A 23,396-nucleotide genomic window follows, 5' to 3' on the forward strand; every position below is an offset into this window, starting at 1 on the left:
AAAGTAAATCTAAATAAATGTAGAAATATACCAAGGTCATGGACAGAAGACTCAACATTATCAGGATCTCAGTTCACCCAAAATTGTTCTATACAATGAACACCATCCTAACAAAAACATCAACGTGCTTTTCTGCACGAATTGACAAGATGAATCTAAAATTTATATAGAAATATAAAAGAAACCAGAGTAGCCAAAACAATCTTGAAAAAGAACAAAATTAGAAAACTCACACTTCCTGATTTAAACCCTTCTATGAAGCTAGGATAATCAAGACAGTATGGTAAGGATTAAACAAACATATCAGAGGAACACAATTGAGTATCCAGAGATAGACCACACAAGTATAGTTAATTTTCATCTAATTTATCATATTAATTCAATGGAGAAAGGGAAATATTTCAAATAAATGGTGCTAAACAACTGGATAAACAATGAAAAATTATAAACTTTGACCTTTATCGCACTACATTCATAAAAATTAATTTGAGATGTACAAGCCAGAATTATAAAGCTTCGTGATAAAAATACATGAGAATATCATTACAACCTTAGGGGAGGCAGGCAAATATTTCTTAAGAAGAATAGAAAAATCATTAAGTATTAAAAAAATTAATAAACTCAAATTCACTAAAATTTAAAACTTAAGCCCAAAAAGGCAAGCCACAGACTGGGATAAATACTCCCAATACATGTATCTGACAATGGACTCATATGAGGAATACATAAAAACTCATGCAACTCAATTACAAAAAGAAAAATAAGCCAATTTTAAAAATGAGTAGAACAGACACTTTACAAAAGAAAATACAGCAATATCTAATACACACAGAAAAAGGGGTTCAACATCACTGATTATCAGGGAAATGCAAATTAAAACCATAGTAAGACATCATTTTATATCTGCTAGAATGGTTAAAACTACACACGAAATGTTGACAAAGAAGTGAAGTAACTGAAACTCTTATGAACATTTGTAAAAGTATTCATGGCAGTATTATTCACAATGGCAAAAAGCTGGTGACAATCCAAATGTCTACCAACAGAAGAAAAAATAAATATTTTGTTATATTCATACAGTGGAATACTACTTAGCAAAAAAGAGAGCCCAAGTACTGATACACGCAACAACAAAGCTGAATTTCAAAAGCCCTGGACTAAGTGAAAGAAACCAGACACAAAAGGCTACATTTTGTATGATTCTATTTACTGGAAGTTTAAGAACATGTAAAACTCATTTATGGTGATAGAAATCACAACAATAATTGCCTATGGGTGTGGGATTGAATAGAAGGGGGCCCAAGGAGACTCTCTAGGGGGATGGAAATGTTCTCTATCTCGAGTGGGGTGTGTTTATATAGGTATATATATTTATCAAAAATCATTGAACTATATATACTTAAAATCTACGTATCACATTGTATGCATTATTTTAGCTCAATAAAATATTATTGGGGAGAGACAAAAAAGCAAAACAATTTAAAATCAGACTTATAGTTCAAGATGGCATATTGACCACAGTATTTATCTTCTCCCTAAAAACAGTCACTAAGAGGGAACATGAGAAGAGGTTCTGGAACACTGGTATTGTTCTATTTAATATACACCTTGTCCTGAAAAATGATTATATAGGTGTTTTCACTTTGGGACAATTTATCTATCTGTATACTTATGGTTGTACACACTTCTGTATATATGTTATATTTGACATTTTTTAAAATCAGCCAGTGAATCAGGTACCCTCTTCAATCCACTGCTGTACAGAACTTCTATCCAGCTAATAAATTTTCACAAAAGATGTTAAACTTATCAAATGCTGGTCTGGTTTCTAAATCAAAACAAAAAACAAAAGCAAAAACACTCTTTAACTACCACCTCAGATGGTCGGCACTGCCATAGTATAGTCCTAAATTATCTGTTTTTCAGCTCCCATTAAAATGCACAGATGAAAGTGACTACAAAAGACAGTAAGGTAGATATGCAGGGCATTCACTACTCTAGGTAACCCCTAAACATAGCAATAAAATAAGCTACAGATCAATTTTCTTACTGTATCTTTCATTTACTCTGATATTTTGTAGTATATTTGCTGAAAATGTACCTTCAGCGCTTATCAGAATAAACTCTGACTTTTATACAATGTATGTGTCAGAGAGTTCATTTTCACCAAATCTCCACTTGGTCTTCTGTTAGACTACCAAATTCCCTAAACATTTTTCAAACTGAGCTTTTGAGAAATGTTGAGAAGATTAATAAATAAAATCAGATGACTGAAGTGTTAAGAGGATAGCTAAATTCGGATATCAAAAATATATAACGCAGGCAATTAACAAATTTCTATGTTTTCCGACAGTATCCAGCAGTAGAGAAAAGAGAGGCTGGATTAATCCAGACAAATAAAGGTCACAGTCACAAAGGGAATGGTGAGGATTGGGTGTTTCGGGGAGTATAACTGAATAACCAACTACAGGATCTGAGTATAAAAGACAAGACCAATGAAGCCAAAGACTTAGAGAATAAAAGGAGTCTGAGACCAAAAATCAAAGAGCACATTTATCAGAACTCAAGCAGCAGAAGTGGTACAAAGACAAGAAGCAACGGTGAAAAAAGAAGAGTTTCAGAGTTCAAGATATATTTCATCTAATCACTTGTGCATCTTAAAATGAATACAGAAGTATCTACCATTAGAACTGTCAACCTATAGCATGGTGCCTGATCCAAAGTAGAATCTGAGTAAATAAGGGGTAATTGTTGTAAATTGATAAAGTGAATGCAAGTAATTTTAATATTTATCAAGACCACAATCTTAAACTAACATCTACTAATAAAAAAATAAGATGTAGTTTAAGCGAACTATAAATAACATATAGCCCACCTGATATTTTTAGGTTATCTATTCAAATGTTCTCTTACTTTCTTAAGAATAAGTTAAAGTTGATTGGAAAAATGTTACACATGCAAATATATAACTATATATACTCAGAGTAAACCAAAATTTCACTTTTTTCTGAATTAATTTTAAACCACAAGTGCCATGACTTATATAATTTCTTCCTATAGCTGAAAAATTTCTATACTACCCTTATAATTCAATATTGGTCACAATGAGATTAACCATAAAATCTAAAGAAGGAAAATTACTTATAAAATAGATTTGCTCTTCTCACAGCAGACACAACAAGGCAACAAAACAATATTAAACAAGACATTAGGATTTTTAGTACTCACAAGCAATGTGAAAGATTAAATCATATAACAGCGAAATTTGGTCTTGGAGCCACATAACTCATTAGATGACACATTACTCATTATGCATTCATCCCATCAACTAATTCCCTTGTAAAACAACTCAAATCTGACTGCAAATTTTAACAATTCTCCAATCATCGAATGCATGCTCAGCTTTGCCAATGATAAAATGGTATTTAATGCAATCATCTTACCTGCCTCAACAGTTTCTCAATGGCTGACATGACCATAAGGCCTCTCCAAACGACTGGCGCAGTCTCTTCAATCAGGAAGCCCATAGACATACTGCAACAGTAATCCAAAAATACAACTAATTTGTATAAATTAATCAATATTATTCTTAAAAGTAGCATAAAGTAAAAATATATGCTCACCAAGCAATACCATAATTCAAAAGAGGTCTCATTAGGTTGCCTGAAATAAGAAAAAAAACTCTCTTTTAGAAATGTAAATCATTATACACAAACATACTGACTTTTTTTACCTTTTAAAAAATATTTATTACTATTTTTTAGTTGGCAAAAATTGCATATATTGCAATGTGAGGTTATGATACATATACACAATGTAGAATGATTAGATCAGGCTCACACATCCATGACCTCACCTACTTATCCCATCTTTGCAGTAAGAACATTTAAAATCTACTCTTTTAGTAATTTTGAAATATACTTGCAATACCTGATTATTAGCAATAGTCAACATGCTGTGAAATAAATCACTGGAACCTATTCCTCTTGTCTAACTGAAAGTTGCATCCTTTGACCAACATCTCCCTTTTTCCCATCCATCCCTCTTGCCTTTTATCAAAGAATGTCAAGTTAGAATACAAATAGGCTGCTCATACTGCTACAATGTAACTTACAACTAATTCACCTCAATCAGCAACAGTTTAAACATTATATCAAGCATACTGCTAATACTCCCAATAGATGCAACATCTAAAAATAGCTGAGATATCTTTTTATTAAGAATTCATCTACAATTTTAAGATGTTTCTTTAAAAAAAAAACCTCAATAAGTAATTTATCCATCAATTTTATTTATATACATAGACATACAAATATAGAAATTGCATATATATCCTTAACTAGTATGTATATACATGTATGTGTATACCTGCATGCCTATACACACCTTACCAGTTCTTCCTACACTGAAGTGTTACTTTTTTCCTTAAATAGTTTAAAAATTATGAAAATCCAAAAAAGTAGAAAATTTCTATCTTGAAATCTGAGACAAGAAATTGCATTAATCATCCCCTCCCCTCCCCCCAAAAATAAATAAAAATTAAAAAAACAGAAATTGCATTAATCTCAAGAGAAAAGCAATATACTGCTTATAGTCAAGTACAAAAAATATATATACATACTTTATATAATCAAAATATGATTGAAATATGATTAAGGCGGATGACTAGACACAGATAGTATATGCCTCCTCCAGAGAGAGGAACCAGAATAGTAAGCAGATTCTCACATTTTGAACAGACCATCTAGGAGAGAATGTTAGGATTTACCAGGGAAGTGACAGGAAGCACCAAAAGTGGGTAAGGAGAGGGTTCAGGGCAACTTGCCCAGCTGGGGTCTGGCTAATAACTGGGAGAAGTTCCTGGATGTGGTGAAATAATTTAAGAGAAGCCCCCGGGGCTCCACTCTCTGAGACAAGCTTTTATGATCTTGGCTACAAGAGAGAGAAGCAAGCCCCCAACCATGCACATCTCCGGCCTAACATAGGGAGCTACTTGGAGATTGCACAGAGACATTGTTGCACAAAGAGTATTAACACGGAATCCCACAGGCATCTGAGCCAGCTAGAGCAGTTTGAGCCGGGCACCATTCTGAAAGCCTAGATGCTAGGGAACCACAGGCAAGCCTGTAGCCACTGCGAGGGATAGAGCCCAGGTGCTCCCGTGCATCCCTGGGAAGGTCTCCACTGTCCTGCTGTGGGCTGCAAATGAGACTGAGACATGAACGGACAGCATTTTCCACAGTTTCACACCCATGCTGCTTGCCTGGGTGAGTCCCCAGCCTTTCTGGTCACAGGTCCAAGGCACCATTTTGTGAGTTTTACACTGGACAGTGCCCATACCACAGGCTGAGTTTAAGCTTGATGTGGCTGCAGTCCCTGCCTGGCTGGGGAAGGGCAGGGAAACCAGGCTTTCCAGCACACATCTGGGATGGTACCCACCATCCTGCAGCCAGCTGCTGTAGGACCGAGACTCAAGCTAATTGCACTCCTACAGTTTCCTGCCAGTGCAGCCTGTCTGAGAAGGGTTCCACCCCCTCTGGCCACAGGCCCAGGGCACCATTTGGGCAGTCTAAAGCCAGGCAGTGCCCCTCCTTCAGCCAGAATTCAAACTGACCACCTGCACTCAGCTCAGAAGGGAGAAGGGAGTTCAAACGCTTCAACACACATCTAGGACGATTCCTACCAAACTGCTACAGACTGCGGTGAGATCAAGATGCAAGTAGATGGCATTCCCCCAACATCGTGCCCATGCTGCTTGCCAGGAAGGGGCCCCACCATCTCTGGTCACAGGCCTAAAGTGCCATTTTGGGAGTTTGAAGCTAGGCAGCCCAGGAAGGGACATGGAGATAGAGACCTCCCCTCCTCCAACCACCTGATGCTGGGTACAAAGCCACCTCTGCTCCCAAGCATGAGCTTTTGGTATTGGTGAATTGTGGAACAAACAGGTCTAGGCTTGCAGGGGGGCACATATGCCCAAGAGTACTCTGCCCACAGTGCCCAGGTTCTTCACAGAGGGTGCTGCTCATTTCCTTCCCTTCATGGACAGGCAGTGTTTTTGTACCTGTCCCAATCCAGGAATCTCAGCCCCTGGGTTGAGATCACCGGATCCACAACCAATACTCCCTAGCATCTACTCAGTGTGCAGCAGCCTTGGGAGACCAGTAGGTCCCAGAGGAACTGTGGGTCTCCTGGAGCTTGGGCATTCAAGACAGGCTACTTCTAGCCAAGAGAAGAGTGTAGCACACCAGAGGGCTCCTTAGGACAAAGGGTAACAAGACACGAGCTCCCCACCATTCAGGGCCTTCTCCTCTTCCTCCCCTCCTCTGCCCACTGCTACTGAGGCAGCCATGTCTGTTTCTGATTAGGACCAGCAAGGGTTCCACAGGGGAAGATTAAGCCAGAGCAGTCAGGAGTAGCTGCCCCACTTTTGACAAAGCACCTGTCACATCCAGGATTCCATGGAGGTTTGGGGTATGCTCTTCCCTCTAAGAAGCCGCAGTAAGTGCTTTCGTGTTCCCCAAGGACTAAAGCTACCACCCACCCTAGAGGCAAGTTCCTGACACAACCATACATCCCCTGCCAAAGCATTTCAGCCACAGTCCAGAGCTACTCTGGTAAACCTGCACACAGCAGATTGAGCTGCCCCTACCACGTCCAATGCAGCTGGGTCAGGGTGGGAGCTGGAAATTTGGGCACTTTTGTGTCCTTGAAGAACAGAGGCCACTGTCATTGCTGAGAGAAGAGGTGTGAACAGCGTCTGCATCCCACAGCTACCTCCCTCTGCTAATCTCATCAAGAGGGACCTGCCCCTCCTGTAGCAGGCTCACAGTACATCCACCCTTCTCCTGCCTGAGCATTCTTCTGGAGCAGGAGATCACTCCACCCCTCACTATCACAGCCAGCGCCTGACAGCAAGTTTGCCATCCCAGTCTTGGTCTGGTCCCCTTAGGACTCAAGCATGTCATCCAGAGACCTGGGACTGGGGGATTACCTAACCTAGACCACCATGGCTGGCATTTGAACACTATCCCAGGGGTCTGAGGTCCAACTGAACCAAATTGCCAGCAGCACCACAGCAGCTACCTACCTACCTGCATGAGCCAAAAGGCAGTGTACCTCTCCATCTCTGCACTGAGCAGCAGAGTTCACAGCAGAGGAGAACAGGTGAATCTCAAATTTATCTGCTTTGAGCTGAGGGAAGAGGATCCAAACAAGAAAGAACCAGCACACGAACTCTGGCAATATGAAAAAATAGGAGCTCTCAACACCCGCAAAGGATCACATTGACCACTAACTCTCTAGCAATAGATTCCAAACAAAAGGAAATTTGTGAAATGTCAGAAATAGAATTCAAAACATGGACTGCAAGTAAGCTCAATGGGATCAGTGAGAAAGTAGAAAACCAACACACACACACACACACACACACACACACACACACACACACACACTATATATATATATATAAAAAATTCAGGACATGAATGAAAAATCAAAAAAAGATAGATAATTTTTTAAAAAGCATAACAGAACTTCTAGAAATGAAAGTCAATTAGGGAATCTCAAAATACAGTAGAAAGTCTTAACAAGACCAAACCAAGCAGAAGAAAGAATTTCAGAGCTTGAAGACAAGGTTTTTGAATTAACCTAGCCAGTCAAAACAATTTTTTAAAAGAATCAAGAGAAATGAACAAAATCTCCAAGAAATGTGAGATTATACAAAACTCTGAAAAATAAGAATGATAGGTATCCCTGAGGAAAAAGAAGAAAAAGGAAGAAGCATGGAAAATCTATTTGAGGGAATAATGGAGGAAAACTTCTCTGGTCTTGCTAAAGATTTAGACATCCAGATACAAGAAGGTAAATGAACTTCTGGAAGATTCATTCCAAATAGGACATCACCAAGGCAGCCTGGCCAAAGCCAAAGCAAAGGAGAAAGTCCTATAAGCTGCAAGACAAAAAGCATCAAGTTAAGTTACGAAGGAAAATCCATTAGACTATCAGCAGACTTCTCAATGGAAACCTTACAAGCCAGAAGGGACTGAAGTCCCATCTTTAGTTTTCTTAAACAGAATAACTGTCAGCCAAGACTTTTGTATCCTGCGAAACTAAGTTTCATAATTGAGGAGAAATAAAACCTTGGAGAAGGAGAAAACAAACCAGACAAGCAAACACTAAGGGAATTTGTCACCACTAGACCAGCCCTACAGGAAAGGCTAAAAAGTGCTCTAAATATCAAAAAGAATGGTCAATATTCATCACTGTAACAACACTCAAAAGTAAAAACTGACAGCACTTACAAAATGATAACATAAGGGAGAATACAAAGTAACTGGGTAACAGTCAACATGATACATGGAACAATATCTCACTTACCAAAATTAGCATTAAATGTAAATGGTCTATAAGCCCCACTTAAAAGATATAGATTGACAGAATGGATTAAAAAACACAACCCAAATATCTGCTATCTCCCAGTAACCCATTTAATTCATAAAGGGTCAAAAGATTCAAGGTAAAGGGGAGGAAAAAATATTCCATACAAATGGAAACCAAAAGTGGGCAGGAGTAGCTGTTCTTATATCAAATAAAACAGACTTTAAATCAACAGTAAAAAAAAAAAAATGGTCATTTCATAATGATAAAGGGAGTAATTCAACAAGAAGATGTAACGATCCTAAACATATATGTATCTAACACTAGATCTTCCATATTCATAAAAAAAATGCTACTAGACCTAAGAAATGAAATTAACAGCAACATAATGATAGTGGGGAACTTCAACACTCTACTCATGGAATTAAACAGATCATCAAGGCAGAAAATCAACAAAGAAACACTGGGCTCAAACAGGACTCTAGAACAAATAGGCCTAACGCATTTATAGACTGCAAAAGCAAATACAACAAAAACAGAAATAAATAAATGGGTCTTAATTAAACTAAAAAGTTTCTGCACAGCAGAAGATATAATCAATAGAGTAAATAGACAAGCTGTGGAATAGGAGAAAAAAATTCAGAAGCTACATATCTGACAAAGGCCTAGTATCCAGAACCTATAAGGAACACAAACAAATCAGCAAGGAAAAACAAGTAACTCCATGAAAAAGTGAGCAAAAGGCATAAACAGACATTTTTCAAAAGAAGACAAATGGCCAAACACAAACATATGAAAAAATGCTCAACATCACTAATCATTAGGAAAATGCAAATTAAAACTACAATTAGATACCACCTTACCCCTGTTAGAATGGCCATTATTAAAAAGTCAAAAAACAACAGATGTTGGTGGGGATGCAATGAAAAGGGAACACTCATACACTGTTGGTGGGAATGTAAATTAGTACAACCTTTATGGAAAACAGTATGGAGATTACTCAAAAAACTAAAAGTAGATCTACCATTTGATCCAGCAATCTCAATACTAGGGATCTATCCAAAGGAAAAGAAGTCTTTTTGCAAATAAGACACCTGCACCCATATGCTCATCACAGCACAATTCACTATTGCAAAGGTATGGAACCAACGTAAGTGCCCATCAATGGATGAGTGGATAAAGAAAATCTGATGAAAATGTGATACACACACTCACACTAGAATAATATTCAGCCATCAAAAAGAATGAAATAATATAATTTATAGCAACTTGGATGAACTAGAGGCCATTATTCTAAGTGAAGTAACCCAGGAACAGAAAATAAAATACCACATGTTCTCACTTTTAAGTGGGAGCTAAGCAATGGGTATGCATGGTCATACAGAGTGATTTAATGGACATTACGTCAGAAGGGGGAAGGGAGTGTGGGATGAAAAATTACCTATGGGGTACATTGTTCACTATTCAGGTGATGGGTATATTAAAAGCCTAGAATTCTCCACTATGCAATTCAGCCATGTAACAAAGAACAACCTGTACCCCATAAATTCAAATATAAAGGTTACTATAAAGCATAGTTTCTTTTATCTACGCAACCACATCCCCATTTATTCTTGCTTCCATATCCTACTTCTCCACCATAACAAACCATAGTAGAAACTCTCTAAATTAATGCAATTGATAAGTACTAAGCTTAAAGTTTAGGGAAAAAAACATAAAAACCTAGCAGTATCATATATACAGATTTCACCACATGTTCTTCGGGTTCTTTTTCTTCTATAAAGAGACTGAAACTGAAAACTGTAGACAAAGCATATAGGCATGGCTTACAAAAATAAATCCATTGTTCAACTCCATTCACTGAATCCCTCCTGAAAGAAAAGGTCATGGTCCTTCATAAAAAGATTAGTAAACAAATGTGCTTTTCCGGTTTCCTTCTGAATAAACTAATTAGCTCAATCTTTCCATACCTAATTTTGAAAGCAGTATTTTTCTTCCATGCAATTTTGTCAATTCTTCCCAAAGCATCCAACTTAAATTTTCAGAGTAATAACTTTTCTCCAGCGTGGTCTGTGCTATTTTTTACTTTCTACTTTCTTCAGTTATACATGCATACAGATTAAAGAATTGGAATTATCATATGCTTCTCCACTTTTGATCTGCTAAAATTGTAAGTTACATCAACAGATTTTTTTCTAATGTTGAACAAAATTTGCTTCCCTCATTTAAAGTCAATTTAATCATAATGTGGTTGTTTTATACAAGGCTGAAATTTGTTTGCTAATATTTACATAAGATTTTTTTTTACATAGTTAATTAGGGAGACTGGTCTATGATGCTCCCATTTCATTCTATCCTTCTAAGGTTTTACTAACTTCATAAACTTAGTTGGGAAATATTATATCAGAATTATTAGATTCTTGAATGTTGGCTTGCTACTTTTGTTGTAGGAAGATCTTGACTACTGATTCCAGTTTTGAAAAACGTATAGCATAATCTGAATTTTCTATTTCTTCCTAAGTCTGCTTTGATGATATATATTTTTCTAGGCAGTGCCTGTTTCAACAAAATTTTCAAATGTATTGGCACAGAGTTGTCCAATTATACTTAGAACCCACATTGCATATGGCAGGTACAGAGTAGGAACCCACATTGTACACTCCCCACCCCCATGATGCAAGCTGCTACAGCACAGTGCCATCTTGAAACTGAGGCCACTGCTAGAGTGTGTCCTGCTCCAGGTACTAAGAGCCACTGCAACTCTCCATCCATGAGACCCTGCCCTCATTCCACCATGCTCACACAGGTAGCTGTAGCACCATGGCCCCAACTTCTTAAAACCAAGACCCAGAATAAAGGCTGTGACCCCAGTGTAAGAGCACATGGCTCTCTGCCCCAGAAGGAACAAGTGGTCCTGCACGGTGGGGAAGCCAACCATGGGAGGTGAATCTAAAAAGCTGATCTTGTAGAAGTAATGAATAGAACAGCGGTTACCATAGACTAGGGAAGGTAGGGGTGGGCATGAGGATGAGGAGAGTTTGGTCAATGCTTACAAAGTTACAATTAGAAAGGAAGAATAAGTTCTGTGTTCTATTGTACAGTCAGATGTCTGCGGTTAACAATAAAGTAGTATATATCCCAAAATAGAATATTTTAAATGTTCCCGCAACAAAGAAATGGCAATGTTTAAGGTGATGGATATGCTAATTACCCTGATTGGATCATTACACGATGTATCCATATATCGAACCATCACATCACACTCCATACATATGTACAATTATGTGTCAATTAAAAATAAAAATAATTTTAAAATTAAACTTTTATAAATAATTTTTAAAAAGAAAATGTGTACTTTAAGTATTTGTTCTAGGTAATGAATGAAAATTACAAATTGAAAGCTCAGAAAAACATGAGCAGAGTGGTCACCATGTCAAATATGTCTCTTCTAAATTTAACAGGTACTCATTCCAGCAGCACATATATTGAAATTGGAATGATACAGAGAAGATTAGCATGTCCTTTGCAGATGGATACTATGCAAAATTTAACAGGGAAGAAAGCACTCTGAACCAAAAATGCACAGCACATACATTAAAAAGACAATTATAGGAACATTATTCATTACCTTTTCCTATACAACAGTAAACAAAATTAATATTGCCTAAAAGCGCTTTGCTTTAATTTATTAATAAAATCACCAGAAATGAAATGTTGGTATAGTCTGATGCCATATTTTTTATTTAATGGAGAAAGACTCTGAACAACAACTGATAATTGCAGGTACAAATTACTTCCTTTGTCTTAGAATTAAAAAATATATATGTATAGCAATTCCTCCACATGAACTTAATAGAAAAAAACTTAAAAGTACTAATGGTCAAAAGTTTGCATAGAAACTTTGGACTCCACTATCCTGTGAATAATAGCTTTTTGACTGTCTTTAGCTGAACTTATCATGATACAGATCATTATTTCCAGCCTTCTCATATCTTCATGAGAGCTCATGCAATGAGGCATAAAAGATTCCTAGTGTAAGTCAAACTATTCCAACTGCCACAATGCCACTCAGAATGAATGACATTCTACTGCATCCTCCTCACTCTATTACAACAAAGTTCTAGAATTTCAAACAGGTGTGAATTTAATTAATCTATTTTATGTCACCAGTGGGTTTCAAACAGATCTAGGGACTGCTTTTGTATTATAAATTAATTGGTAAGCTAGAATGAATCCCACTGTGACCATGTCAAACTGAAGAGCTAGATAAAAAGCCAAAAGGCTACTTTACATCTTTATATTAAAGCTGACATCATTAAATGTTTCAAGGATAACTCTGATCTAGAATCAGATCTTCCCTTTGTAGGAATCCCATTGTTCGTGAATCAACTAAGCAGTACGTGTTACCATTTATGTGGTATTGGCAATGGGCCTGAGAAAACTCTGTACCTTTTACTCTGTTATCTGGCTCCAAAAATAAAGGAAGAGTTTTAAATGTAGTTGAACACCAAGATTGAGGAATATATGTCTAAAAAAAATAACTTGAAACCATATAACCAGAGGCATTAAATCCATTTTTTAAAATGAGGACAGGGCCGGGTGCGGTGGCTCACGCCTGTAATCCTAGCTCTCTGGGAGGCCGAGGCGGGCTGATTGTTTGAGCTCAGGAGTTCGAAACCAGCCTGAGCAAGAGCGAGACCCCGTCTCTACTAAAAATAGAAAGAAATTAATCAGACAACTAAAAATATATAGAAAAAATTAGCCAGGCATGGTGGCGCATGCCTGTAGTCCCAGCTACTCAGGAGGCTGAAGCAGGAGGATCGCTTGAGCCCAGGAGTTTGAGGTTGCTGTGAGCTAAGCTGATACCACAGCACTCTAACCAGGGCAACACAGGGAGACTCTGTCTCAAAAAAAAAAAAAGAAAAAAAAAAAGAAAATGAGGACAGTATTACCATGAATATACACCTCATTTCATAAATTTTAAAGGATACTGAAATCCAGAGTAAAATAAAAGAAAAAAGATTAATGAGTTTTATAAAAATGAGCCTTTATCTATACGTTAATGAAAAGGCACACAAAGGTACAAGAATGTTCAGAAAGTAGGAGAGGACATCTGGTAAATTTTATAATTTCACTTTCTCACCTTTACTTTTCTATTCCTTCCTTTCTTTCCAAAACCGAGGTCCTTTCCTATGAGAAGTCAGATCAATAATATCCATTATTGTTCTCCGAGGAGAACTTCATACGGGTGGGTGAGACAAAGTAGTTCCACCAATAAATAATGGTACCCAGGAGAGGTTTATAATACCCTACCTATTTACTCAGAAGAAAACAAGGATTTAGAGAGAGAAGGTGAGTAAAGATTGGAGGATGAAATGCATCAAAACTCAAAAGTTGAGCATCAACTTGGATAGCCAAAAGGTAGTATGATAATACTATATCTGGAAGTGGAAAAGATGATATAGAAAATTTGAGAATGGAGCAGAAAGTACAACTATAAAGAAAATTCTTCCTAGAAGAAGAATTAAGAGAGAGAAGGTGAGTAAAGATTGGAGGATAAAATAGGGTCAAAACTTTAGTGTCAACTTGGACAGCCAAAAGGATAACGTTTGTTAAGTGTCAGATGCTGGAGATTAGAAGAGGAAACAGTTATGGAAAGGATATATCTACAAGTGGAAAGAAAGAGGATGTAGAAAATTTGAGAAGGGAGCAGAAAGTAAGACTATGAAGAAAATTCTTGATTTTTTTTTTAGTTTTACACCTTCTACATGCTTTATATTAAAATTTCATTTGTCTTCACTATATGTTCCCCTTTTGTACCACCTTGGAACCCTACTATCCAGGAACCCTACTACCCAGGAACCCTACCATCAAAAAGCTAAAAGCCATTCGGGTACGTCTTTCTTATAATCCAACCTCTTTCCCGGTAAAAAAAAAAAAAAATGCCCCTTTTTTCCAACCCATCCCTTCCTCAATCAAAACTTTCATTTTCTCATGTGGACAGTTTCTATCAGGAAAATAATCTGAATTAAGTAAATTACATTGAGAACTTAAGCTTTGCAGATGATATAAGTATTTTTTAAATGAAAACTGACAGTTCACTACAATATAAATGGGAGAATACATATGGGATATTTTGGAGCAGCAGTGATATCTCAGATTCTTGTCTACTCTGGGGCTAATTTACTGAGTAACTAGAAGTACAGATATAAACTTGTATCCTATCTCAAAAACTTGCCATCTTATGTTACAGCATTTAACAAGACAAAGTAAAAGGTAATCTAGAAACAAATAGGGTATAATAAAACTTAAGGCAAGGATGATAAATACTTGGTTTACATACCAACAACAACCCATACGCCACCATTCCCTGCCTCCAGCTTATTTTATATCTGCTTTGGCATCACCAGTTGACCACAGCATTCTTCCTTACTAAAACCAGGTACAGGCTGAGTGCGGTGACTCACACCTGTAATCCTAGCACTTTCGGAAGCCAAGGTGGGAGGACTGCCTGAGGCCAGGAGTTCAAGGCCAACCTGAGCAAGAATGAGACCCTGTCTCTACAAAAAATAGAAAAATTATCTGGGCATGGTAGCATGTACCTGTAGTCCTACTTAGGAGGCTGAGGCAGGAGGATCACTTGAGCCTGGGAGTCTGGGGTTACAGTGAACTATGATGCTGCCACTGCACTCTAGCCCGAGCAACTGAGCGAGACCCTGTCTCAAAAAAAAAACAGGTATGACCTAAGAATTTTTTCAACATTATGTTCTAGGAAACAGTTGGTATTTAAGACGAAAACTATGCATCAGGTCCAAGTTCTCGGGCATCTAGGAAGGAAAAATTTAAAAGAGGAAAGAAGAACCACTTACCTTTGGTCTAGAAGAAGAAGAAGAATGTCACAAAGCACCATATTTATTTTAGACACTTTAAATATATTATTTCACTGAATCCTTACAACATTCCTATGAGGCAAGTAATTATCTCCATATTACAGCTGGGGAAATTGGAAGGTTATCCTCAGCCTCCTCTCTGCTTATCTAAATCCCCTACTCCCATGGCAGCCTCCAAATCAGCTTTCCATAACTGTTTCCTCTTCTAATCTCCTCCAGCATCTGACACTTAACAAATATTATCCTGTATGATATTACTTATCTTTTTATGCCTCTATGCTGCCTTACCAACTAAATACTATATTCCTCTTGTTTAGTATAGCACGTTCTCACAAACATATGTTTACATAATGGCCAGAACAATTTTGTAAATAGTTGAACAGTCAAAAGTAAATAGATATTAAAGGAAATCTCCACACTCTATTTGATAGTCAGGCATTTTTAGTAAAATATAAGAAATTAGTCACTTACTAACTGTGACCTTGGACAGGTTGTCTTCCTATGATAAATGAACTCTTCACATGACATACTTCATGTAGAGTGAATGAAGATCATAAAATTAATCTGTCCACAGTTAAACAGCTAGCAAGATAAGCAGTAAGGATTTGTGTCAAGGCCTGTTTCTTCCTCATTCGCCTATTCTTTCTACACACATATCCAAAGGAGCAGCAGGTTTAAGGTTATTCCAATATATATATGAGATCAGAACATAACATACAGTTATAAAGTTAGCTAATATGGGAACAGGTTTCCTTCTACTGTCTGATGATGCCCAGACAAGTTCCCTGAAACAATTTAACAGTACTCCAATACACCAAGTTATTCTGTAATTAATGAATCATCTTTAAATTGCAGTTGACTTTTTTTTGTTTTGACAAATCTTTTAACTAGATTTGTTATTCCCAATCTTTCTGTTTATAGTTGATATTTCCAGCCTTCTTATATTTATATGATGTACAAGAATGATTTTCTTCTATTATTCCTGGCTTCTAAATATCTGAAACTGATTTTTAAGCAGCTCTAGTGAGCTACAAGTGCAAGGGATTCATGAGCTAGAATTTAAAACTCCATAGCAATACATGGCCTCAGGCAGTGACAAAAGAAGAATGTTTAGGAGCAAGTTAACAAAAAGGGAGTGACATACTGGGAAGAGAGAAAGATATCTAAGCCATATGACAAAGGCTAAACATAAAACTGTATTTGTAATAGTGGCTAAAATGTCTGTTAATGGGTATATTGTGAAGAAACAAAAAAAGTTTAGACATAAAAATATTAAGACAAATTACCAGTATAAAATCGTAGCAAATAGGCCGAGTGCAGTGGCTCACACATGTAATCCCAGCACTCTGGGAGGCTGAGGTAGGAGGATTGCGTGAGGTCAGGAGTTCGAGACCAGCCTGAGCAAGAGCGAGACCCCATCTCTACCAAAAATAGAAAACTTAGCCAGACATGGTGGCATGTGCTTGTATTTGCAGCTACTAGGGAGCCTGAGGCAGAAGGATTGCTTGAGCCCTGGAGTCTGAGGTTGTTGTGAGCTAGGCTGATTCCACTGCACTCTCGCCTGGGCAAAAGAACAAGACTCTGTCTCAAAAAAAAGAATATAGTAGCAAATAAACAGATGTACAGCCAAAGACAAGACACTGGATTCAGTATGGCCTTTACACAAGTGTGGTTCCAAAAATTACCCAAACCCAATTCGTTTTGAGAGGAAAAGATATAAAGCATAAAAATGAAAAATCATTTTAAGACTACTGAAAAAACTTATCTAACAAAAAATTGTGTAATAAAGAGGTAAAACTGCAGAATGTAAATAAATATAAATTACAATAAAAACACAAACAAGCAAAAATAAAAAATAACATATTTACAAACATATTATGTGTGAATAGATGTGGTAAAAATAGCAAGAGAATTAGAAGTGAAGCCTGAACATGGGACTGAATTGTTACAATCTCATGATAAAACTTGAACAGATGAGGAGTTGCTTCTTATAGACTGGTAAAGAAACTGGTTTCTTGAGATGGAATCTACTCCTGGTGAAGATGCTATGAACATTGCTGAAACAACAACAAAAGATTTAGAATATTCCACAAACTTAGTTAATACAGCAACAGCAGGACTTGAGAGGATTAAGTCCAACTTTGAAAGAAGTTCTACTGTGGGTAAAATGTTCTCAAATAGTATTGCACGCTACAGAGAAATCTTTCACGAAAGGAAAAGTCAATCAATATGGCAAACTTCATTGTGGTCCTATTTTAAGAATTGCCACAGCCACACCAACCTTCAGCAACTACCACCCTGATCAATCAGCAGCCATCCACATGGAAGCAAGACCCTCCACCAGCAAAAAGATTATGACTTCCTCAAGGTTCAGAAATGATCATTAGCATTTTTTAGCAATAAAGTATCTCTCAATTAAGGTATATACATATTTTTAGACATAATGCTATTACACACTCGAGAGACTACAGTATAAACATAACTTATACATGCATTGAGAAACAAAAAAACTCACGTAACTTGCTTTATGGAGATATTTGTTTTACTGTGGTGGTCTGGAACTAAACCCTCTCTGAAGTATGTCTGTATATGCCAGATGTGAGGTTTGGTGCTAGGGATATAATGGCAAAGAAAAACAGACACAGTATCTTTCCTCATGAAATATAAAGTTGATGGGAGAGACAGACACTAACCATACAATCACTAGACAGACTAAACCAGTAACCAAAATTAGTCCTACAAAGGGAAGCATAGGATTTGATCTTGTCATAGGGGCCTTTGGTACAAAGGAAAACTTCACAACTCAACAAAAGCACCTCACAAACTTGATAGTTTTATAACTTTTGGTTTTTATATACTAATATCTTTAAAATCATGACATAGATAATGGAAATATTATTACTGAAGAAAAATGCCATCATTTATCTCAAGAAAAAGCAATGATATTTTTTATCATTTTTTAACTAACATATAAAAATATATATATAGTTATGGTATACAAAGTGATGTTTTGATATATGTATATACTGTGCAATAATTTAATCAAGCTATTAACCTCACATTTTTTTGTGGTGAGAACATATAAAAACCTATTCTCTCTGCAATTTTCAAGTATACATTATTATTAACTATAATCCCCATACTGTTCAACAGATCTCCTGAACTTATTCCTCCTATCTAACTGAAACTTTGAGTCCTTTGACCAACATCTCTCCATTTCTCTACCCCTCAACTCCTCGTAACCACCATTCTACTCTCTGATTCTACAAGTTGTATTTTTTCAGATTTCACATAAGTGAGATCACGCAGTATCTCTTTCTATGCCTGGCTATTTCACTGAGCTTAAAATGTCCTCCAGCTTTATCCATTTTGTCACAATGAAAAGATTTCCTGAGTAGTATTCCACCGTGTACATATAACTATTTTCTCTATCCATATATTCACTGATTAATAACTTACTGTTGTTGAACATTTTTTTATATACCTATTGGACATTTATATGTGTTCTTTTGAGAAATATCTATTCAGGTCCTTTGTCCCTTTTTCAATAGGGTTATTTGTTTTCTTGCTATTGAGTATTTCAATTCCTCATATATTTTGGATTTAACCTCTTATCAGATGTATGGTTTGCAAATATCTTCTCCCATTCCTCAGGTTACAAAAGAAGGAAACTTTAAATGTGTTTTACTCAGTATCTGAGATAGCCCTTCCTAAACAATGTCACTCATGCTAAAACACCTAAGTTAAAATTCAAGAAATAATTTAGTTTTTCAAACAAATATCCAAAGATCTGGAATATTATCTACTATAGTTTGGATATTGACCCTCCAAACCTCATCTTGAAATCTGATTCCCCAGTGTTGCAGGTAGGGCTTAATGGGAGGTGTCTGGGTAATGGGGAGGGATCCCTCATGAATGGCTTTGTGCCATGCTTGAGGTAATGAGTGAGTTCTTGCTCTATTAGTTCCCACTAGAGCAGGTTGTTAAAAGGAGGCCGGCCCTTTCCCCTCTCTTCCTTGCTTCCTCTCTCATCATGTGATCTCTGCACACACCAGCTCCCCTTTGCCTTCTGCCATGAGTGGAAGCAGCCTGAGGCTTTCACCAGATGACCAATCTTCCAGCCAGCAGAATCATGAGCCAAATAAACCTTTTTTCTTTACATATCACCCAGTGTCAGGTTCCTTTATAGCAACACAAATGGATTAAGACAGTAATGATATTTCAAAATAATTTTTAAACACAGGCATTTTAATGGTATCTAGCCTTCAAAGAAGTAGCTAATGGACATTAGGTATGAAGACAGCATTTTTCAATGAAAGCCATTCCTCAAAGAAAGCCTATGTAATTAATTAGGTTTTATCTTACACACATATGCAATTACTTTGGACTTAAACCGATATAAACTAATTCATGTCTTAACAACTCTCTCTGTATATATGGCTAATATATTTGACAACATAATTACCTCTGAAAGAGTTAATATTTCATTTGAATCTCCTAAAAGCAAAGAGCTAAGCTTGTCAATGTCCAATGAAAGATATTTTGCAAATATTAAAGAGTATTTGCTCTTCCTTGACAACATAAAATGTACATTTAAAAGTTTTTTAAAAAATATCTTTAGCACTTTCAACTGCATGTGCATGTTATCTTATCTCATATGTTTAGTTTCTGGATTGTCAACTTAGGTGAGAATTTATTATGTAAAAATGGTTATTATGTAAAAATGGTACCATTACTTGTATTTAATATTTAATTATTTAAAGTTGTATGTTTTCAAACTTTTTACAAGCCTTTAAGTTCATCTAAAAATTTTACTTAGCAAAATTTATAATTTCAGTAGAAAAATAAAAACAATTACTTCTACATATTCTTTTATTCATAGTCAATCAACCCATTAGAGATTAAACTCCCTAAACAGTTATCTTCGATTATAAAGCTAGCTAAATTAAGTTGCCTAAAACATTTAGAACTAAATTCACAAATCAATTAAATCTGATTATCTCAAGCCTTTCAAATGTGTAAAAGACAGGGTAGCCTTGCAAATCTAAAACCAAAATATACATGCAACTCTCATAAATTTAACAAGCCAAACTACTAAATGGAATAAACACAATTATCTTAAATGTTCTAACACTGTTTAGAAACTTAACCTAATTATTTTATATCTTTCATATTAAAATCCTCCTATGTATGGTATAACAATGGAGTGGAAAAAAACCCTGGCTCCTGAGGACTTGGTGAAATAGAACTGTTACATCAGTAGTGAATAGATTGCCTCTAAACTCTTAAGTGAGAGAGAAATAAACTATCTTGTTTAAACTACTGGAGGGGGGGGGGGGGAGGGTTCCTTTACTCACAACCAAATATAATCCTAGCTAACAGATAGTCTACATTCAATTTGAATTAAACATTTCAAATTAGAATCCCAAAGCTAACATGGCAGATTCTATAATATGTTTTCCTTAAAGGTTTCAAAAACCTTTAATCACAAATACACACATGTATTATTACAATGATTAAAAAACTTATTCCTAAACTTAATATAAAAATGTTAATACTAATAGATATATGTCATAACTATAGGTAATATGCTTACCAAGATATGGTGTAGGGACATGGATTATCAGTCAGAGAGTCAAGACAGGGTCACAGGACCTAGGGGCTTCTTCTGAGAGCGTTCTACCTGACTAATAAGCAAAGTTAACCCATAAATCCTTTGAAGCCCATAACTTTTCTTGCAATGCAATATATCAAACATACCCTCAATTTTTTAAGTGGCCTGTTACACAACCTTTAATTGCCTAGTTTGAATTGGTGATATCCTATATACCATACACAGATTCAACTAAATCTCTTTACTGAGTGATTGGATTCTGACTTCTTTTCTTACCTTTCTCATCTGGCTCAATACCACAAGGTTACATTAATTTTGTTGACAGCAAAGATACAACAGAGGAATCAGTTTGTAGTTTATTGCTGTTACTTTTACAAAATGACAACCGACAATTAGGTATGCATAAAGCATGGCTACGTAACAGAATCTTACATGTCCTCCATTATTTATTAATTGACTTTCATAGGTTGCTACTTATATAGCCTTATTAACTATGAAAGAATTAATGATAATCTTTTCCAAAAGGTAACCAGATACCTTAATCCAACCAAGAAATAGTCCCATTTTTCAATAGGTATTAATAAGCCAAATAGAAAAAGGGGAACATAAATATCACAATAGTCCAACTGCCACACCTGTGAGGGCTTTTGAAAATTAATATGTCTAAATGAAGTTGCAATGTGTAAATTCAAGTATCTCACAGTGATTTGCAGTTTGTCTATTTCTTGGATCTGAGGAACTTAGATTTCGGGGAGGGGGAAGACAGAGACAAGCAATATAAAAACAAAGGATTAAGAGAATCTGGATTTCTAGTCCCAAAGTGGCAGTGCAGAAGCAAGCGCCCTTCACTCTCCCCCACAGAAAACCAAAAAACGAATATACAGTGCTGGGGTTATCACCAGCATAATATCGCTTAACTCAAATATGAGGATGAGATAGTTCCCAGGGACACAGAGAAGTAAAAAAACTCTGAAAAGAGGATAAGAGAATTGAAATTCCATATCTGCAATGAGCCTCCCCGATTCTGCCCTGCACCAAGTGCGTTTCTACACTACAAAAAGTGAGATCAAGGTGGACAACCAGCTTCCCCTCCATCTTGAGTTCCCTGTCAGGAGACTTGCCCCTGCCTCAAATCACAGGAAGCATCACGAGTGCACAAAAGGAGAAATATCCATGAGGACAGCCAGAGACAATGAGGGGAGGCAGGACTACTATCCCCAGCCCTGGAAACTCTGCTCTGTAACTTGGTCAAAGGAGATGCCAAATCAGAGTGGCTATTCAGCAACAATATACTGTAGGATGTATGTTCCACAGTTCCCCTGGGCATGAACCCCTATGCAGCTTTCCCACACTGTTACGATATCCCCTTTAGGACCTCCCCCATTTCAGGACAAGCAACATTCATGATTTACTACAGCTGAGGCAAACCTGGGCTTAAGGTGCCATCTAGGGCCAGAAAAGGGGCAGTGACCTAACAGAAAAAAGAAATTTAAAAATAAAAAGAATCACTAAGCAAACATACTCAATAAAAACCAAAACAAGCCAGACAGAGGAGGCTAGAATAAGTAACTAATGCATCAGTGCAAAGACACAGGCATACATCCACAAGAAACAAGAGCAAACAAGCTCCAAATAGACAAAGCAAGGAACCAGTGACTGACCCTAACAAGACAGCTATGTCTGATTTGTCTGACCAAGAATTCAAAATAGCAGTTTTAAGGAAACTTGGTAACCTCCAAGAACACACAGAAAAACAATTCAGAAATTTATCAGAGAAATTTAACGAAGAGATTGAAATAGTAAAAATAAAGCAAACAGAACTCTTGGAACCAAGAAATATATTTAATGAACTGAAAAATTCATTAGAGGCTCTCAGCAGCAGAATGGATCAAGGAGAGGAAAGAATCAGTGGGCTCAAAGACAGGTCATTTGAAAATACACAGAGGACAAAAAAAAAAAAAAGAAGAAGAAAAAGGAACAAAGATCACCGCTGAGATACAGAAAATTACCTCAAAGGACCAAATGTAATAATTACTGGTGTTCAAGAGGGAGTTAAGAAAGAGCAAGGGATAGAAATCTCATTCAAAGAAATAATAACAGAAAATGTTCCAAAACTTGAGAAAGTAATAAATATTCAGGTACAGAAAAGTCAGAGAACACCAGATTCGACCCAAATGAGACCACCCCAAGGCATACAGTAATCAAACTCTCAAAGATCAAGGGCAAAGAAAAGATACTAAAAGCAGCAAGAGAAAATAAACCAATAACATACATATAAAGGAGCTCCAAATCGTCTGGCAACAGACTTCCCAATTGAAACCATACAGCCTAGGAAGGAGTAAAATGATATTTTCAAAGTATGGAAAGAAAAAACCTGCCAACCAAAAATACTGTATTCAGCAAAGTTATCTTTCGAATATGAAGGAGAAATAAAGTCTTTCCCAGACAAACAAAAGCTGAGAGAATACATCACCATCAGGCACATCTTATAAGAAATGCTAGAGGGAATCCTTCAA

The 23,396-nt window shown here is 36.6% G+C and overlaps 1 protein-coding gene across 2 annotated transcripts in view; it reads right to left on the bottom strand.

Annotated features, from left to right (window-relative positions):
- NUBPL (nucleotide binding protein-like) overlaps positions 1 to 23,396 on the bottom strand; it is a 213,973-nt gene that overhangs the window by 132,405 nt on the left and 58,172 nt on the right. For both annotated transcript variants that reach the window (XM_012647883.1, XM_012647882.1), the window contains 2 exons: positions 3,624 to 3,663; positions 3,444 to 3,534 (listed from right to left, as the gene is read on the bottom strand). In XM_012647883.1, coding sequence (XP_012503337.1) covers positions 3,444 to 3,534; positions 3,624 to 3,663 — 131 coding nt within the window. The remainder of the gene's footprint in view (positions 1 to 3,443; positions 3,535 to 3,623; positions 3,664 to 23,396) is intronic.

The sequence above is a fragment of the Propithecus coquereli genome, unplaced genomic scaffold (assembly GCF_000956105.1).
Source record: "Propithecus coquereli isolate 6110/MARCELLA unplaced genomic scaffold, Pcoq_1.0 Scaffold273, whole genome shotgun sequence".
Classification (NCBI taxonomy): Eukaryota; Metazoa; Chordata; class Mammalia; order Primates; family Indriidae; genus Propithecus; species Propithecus coquereli.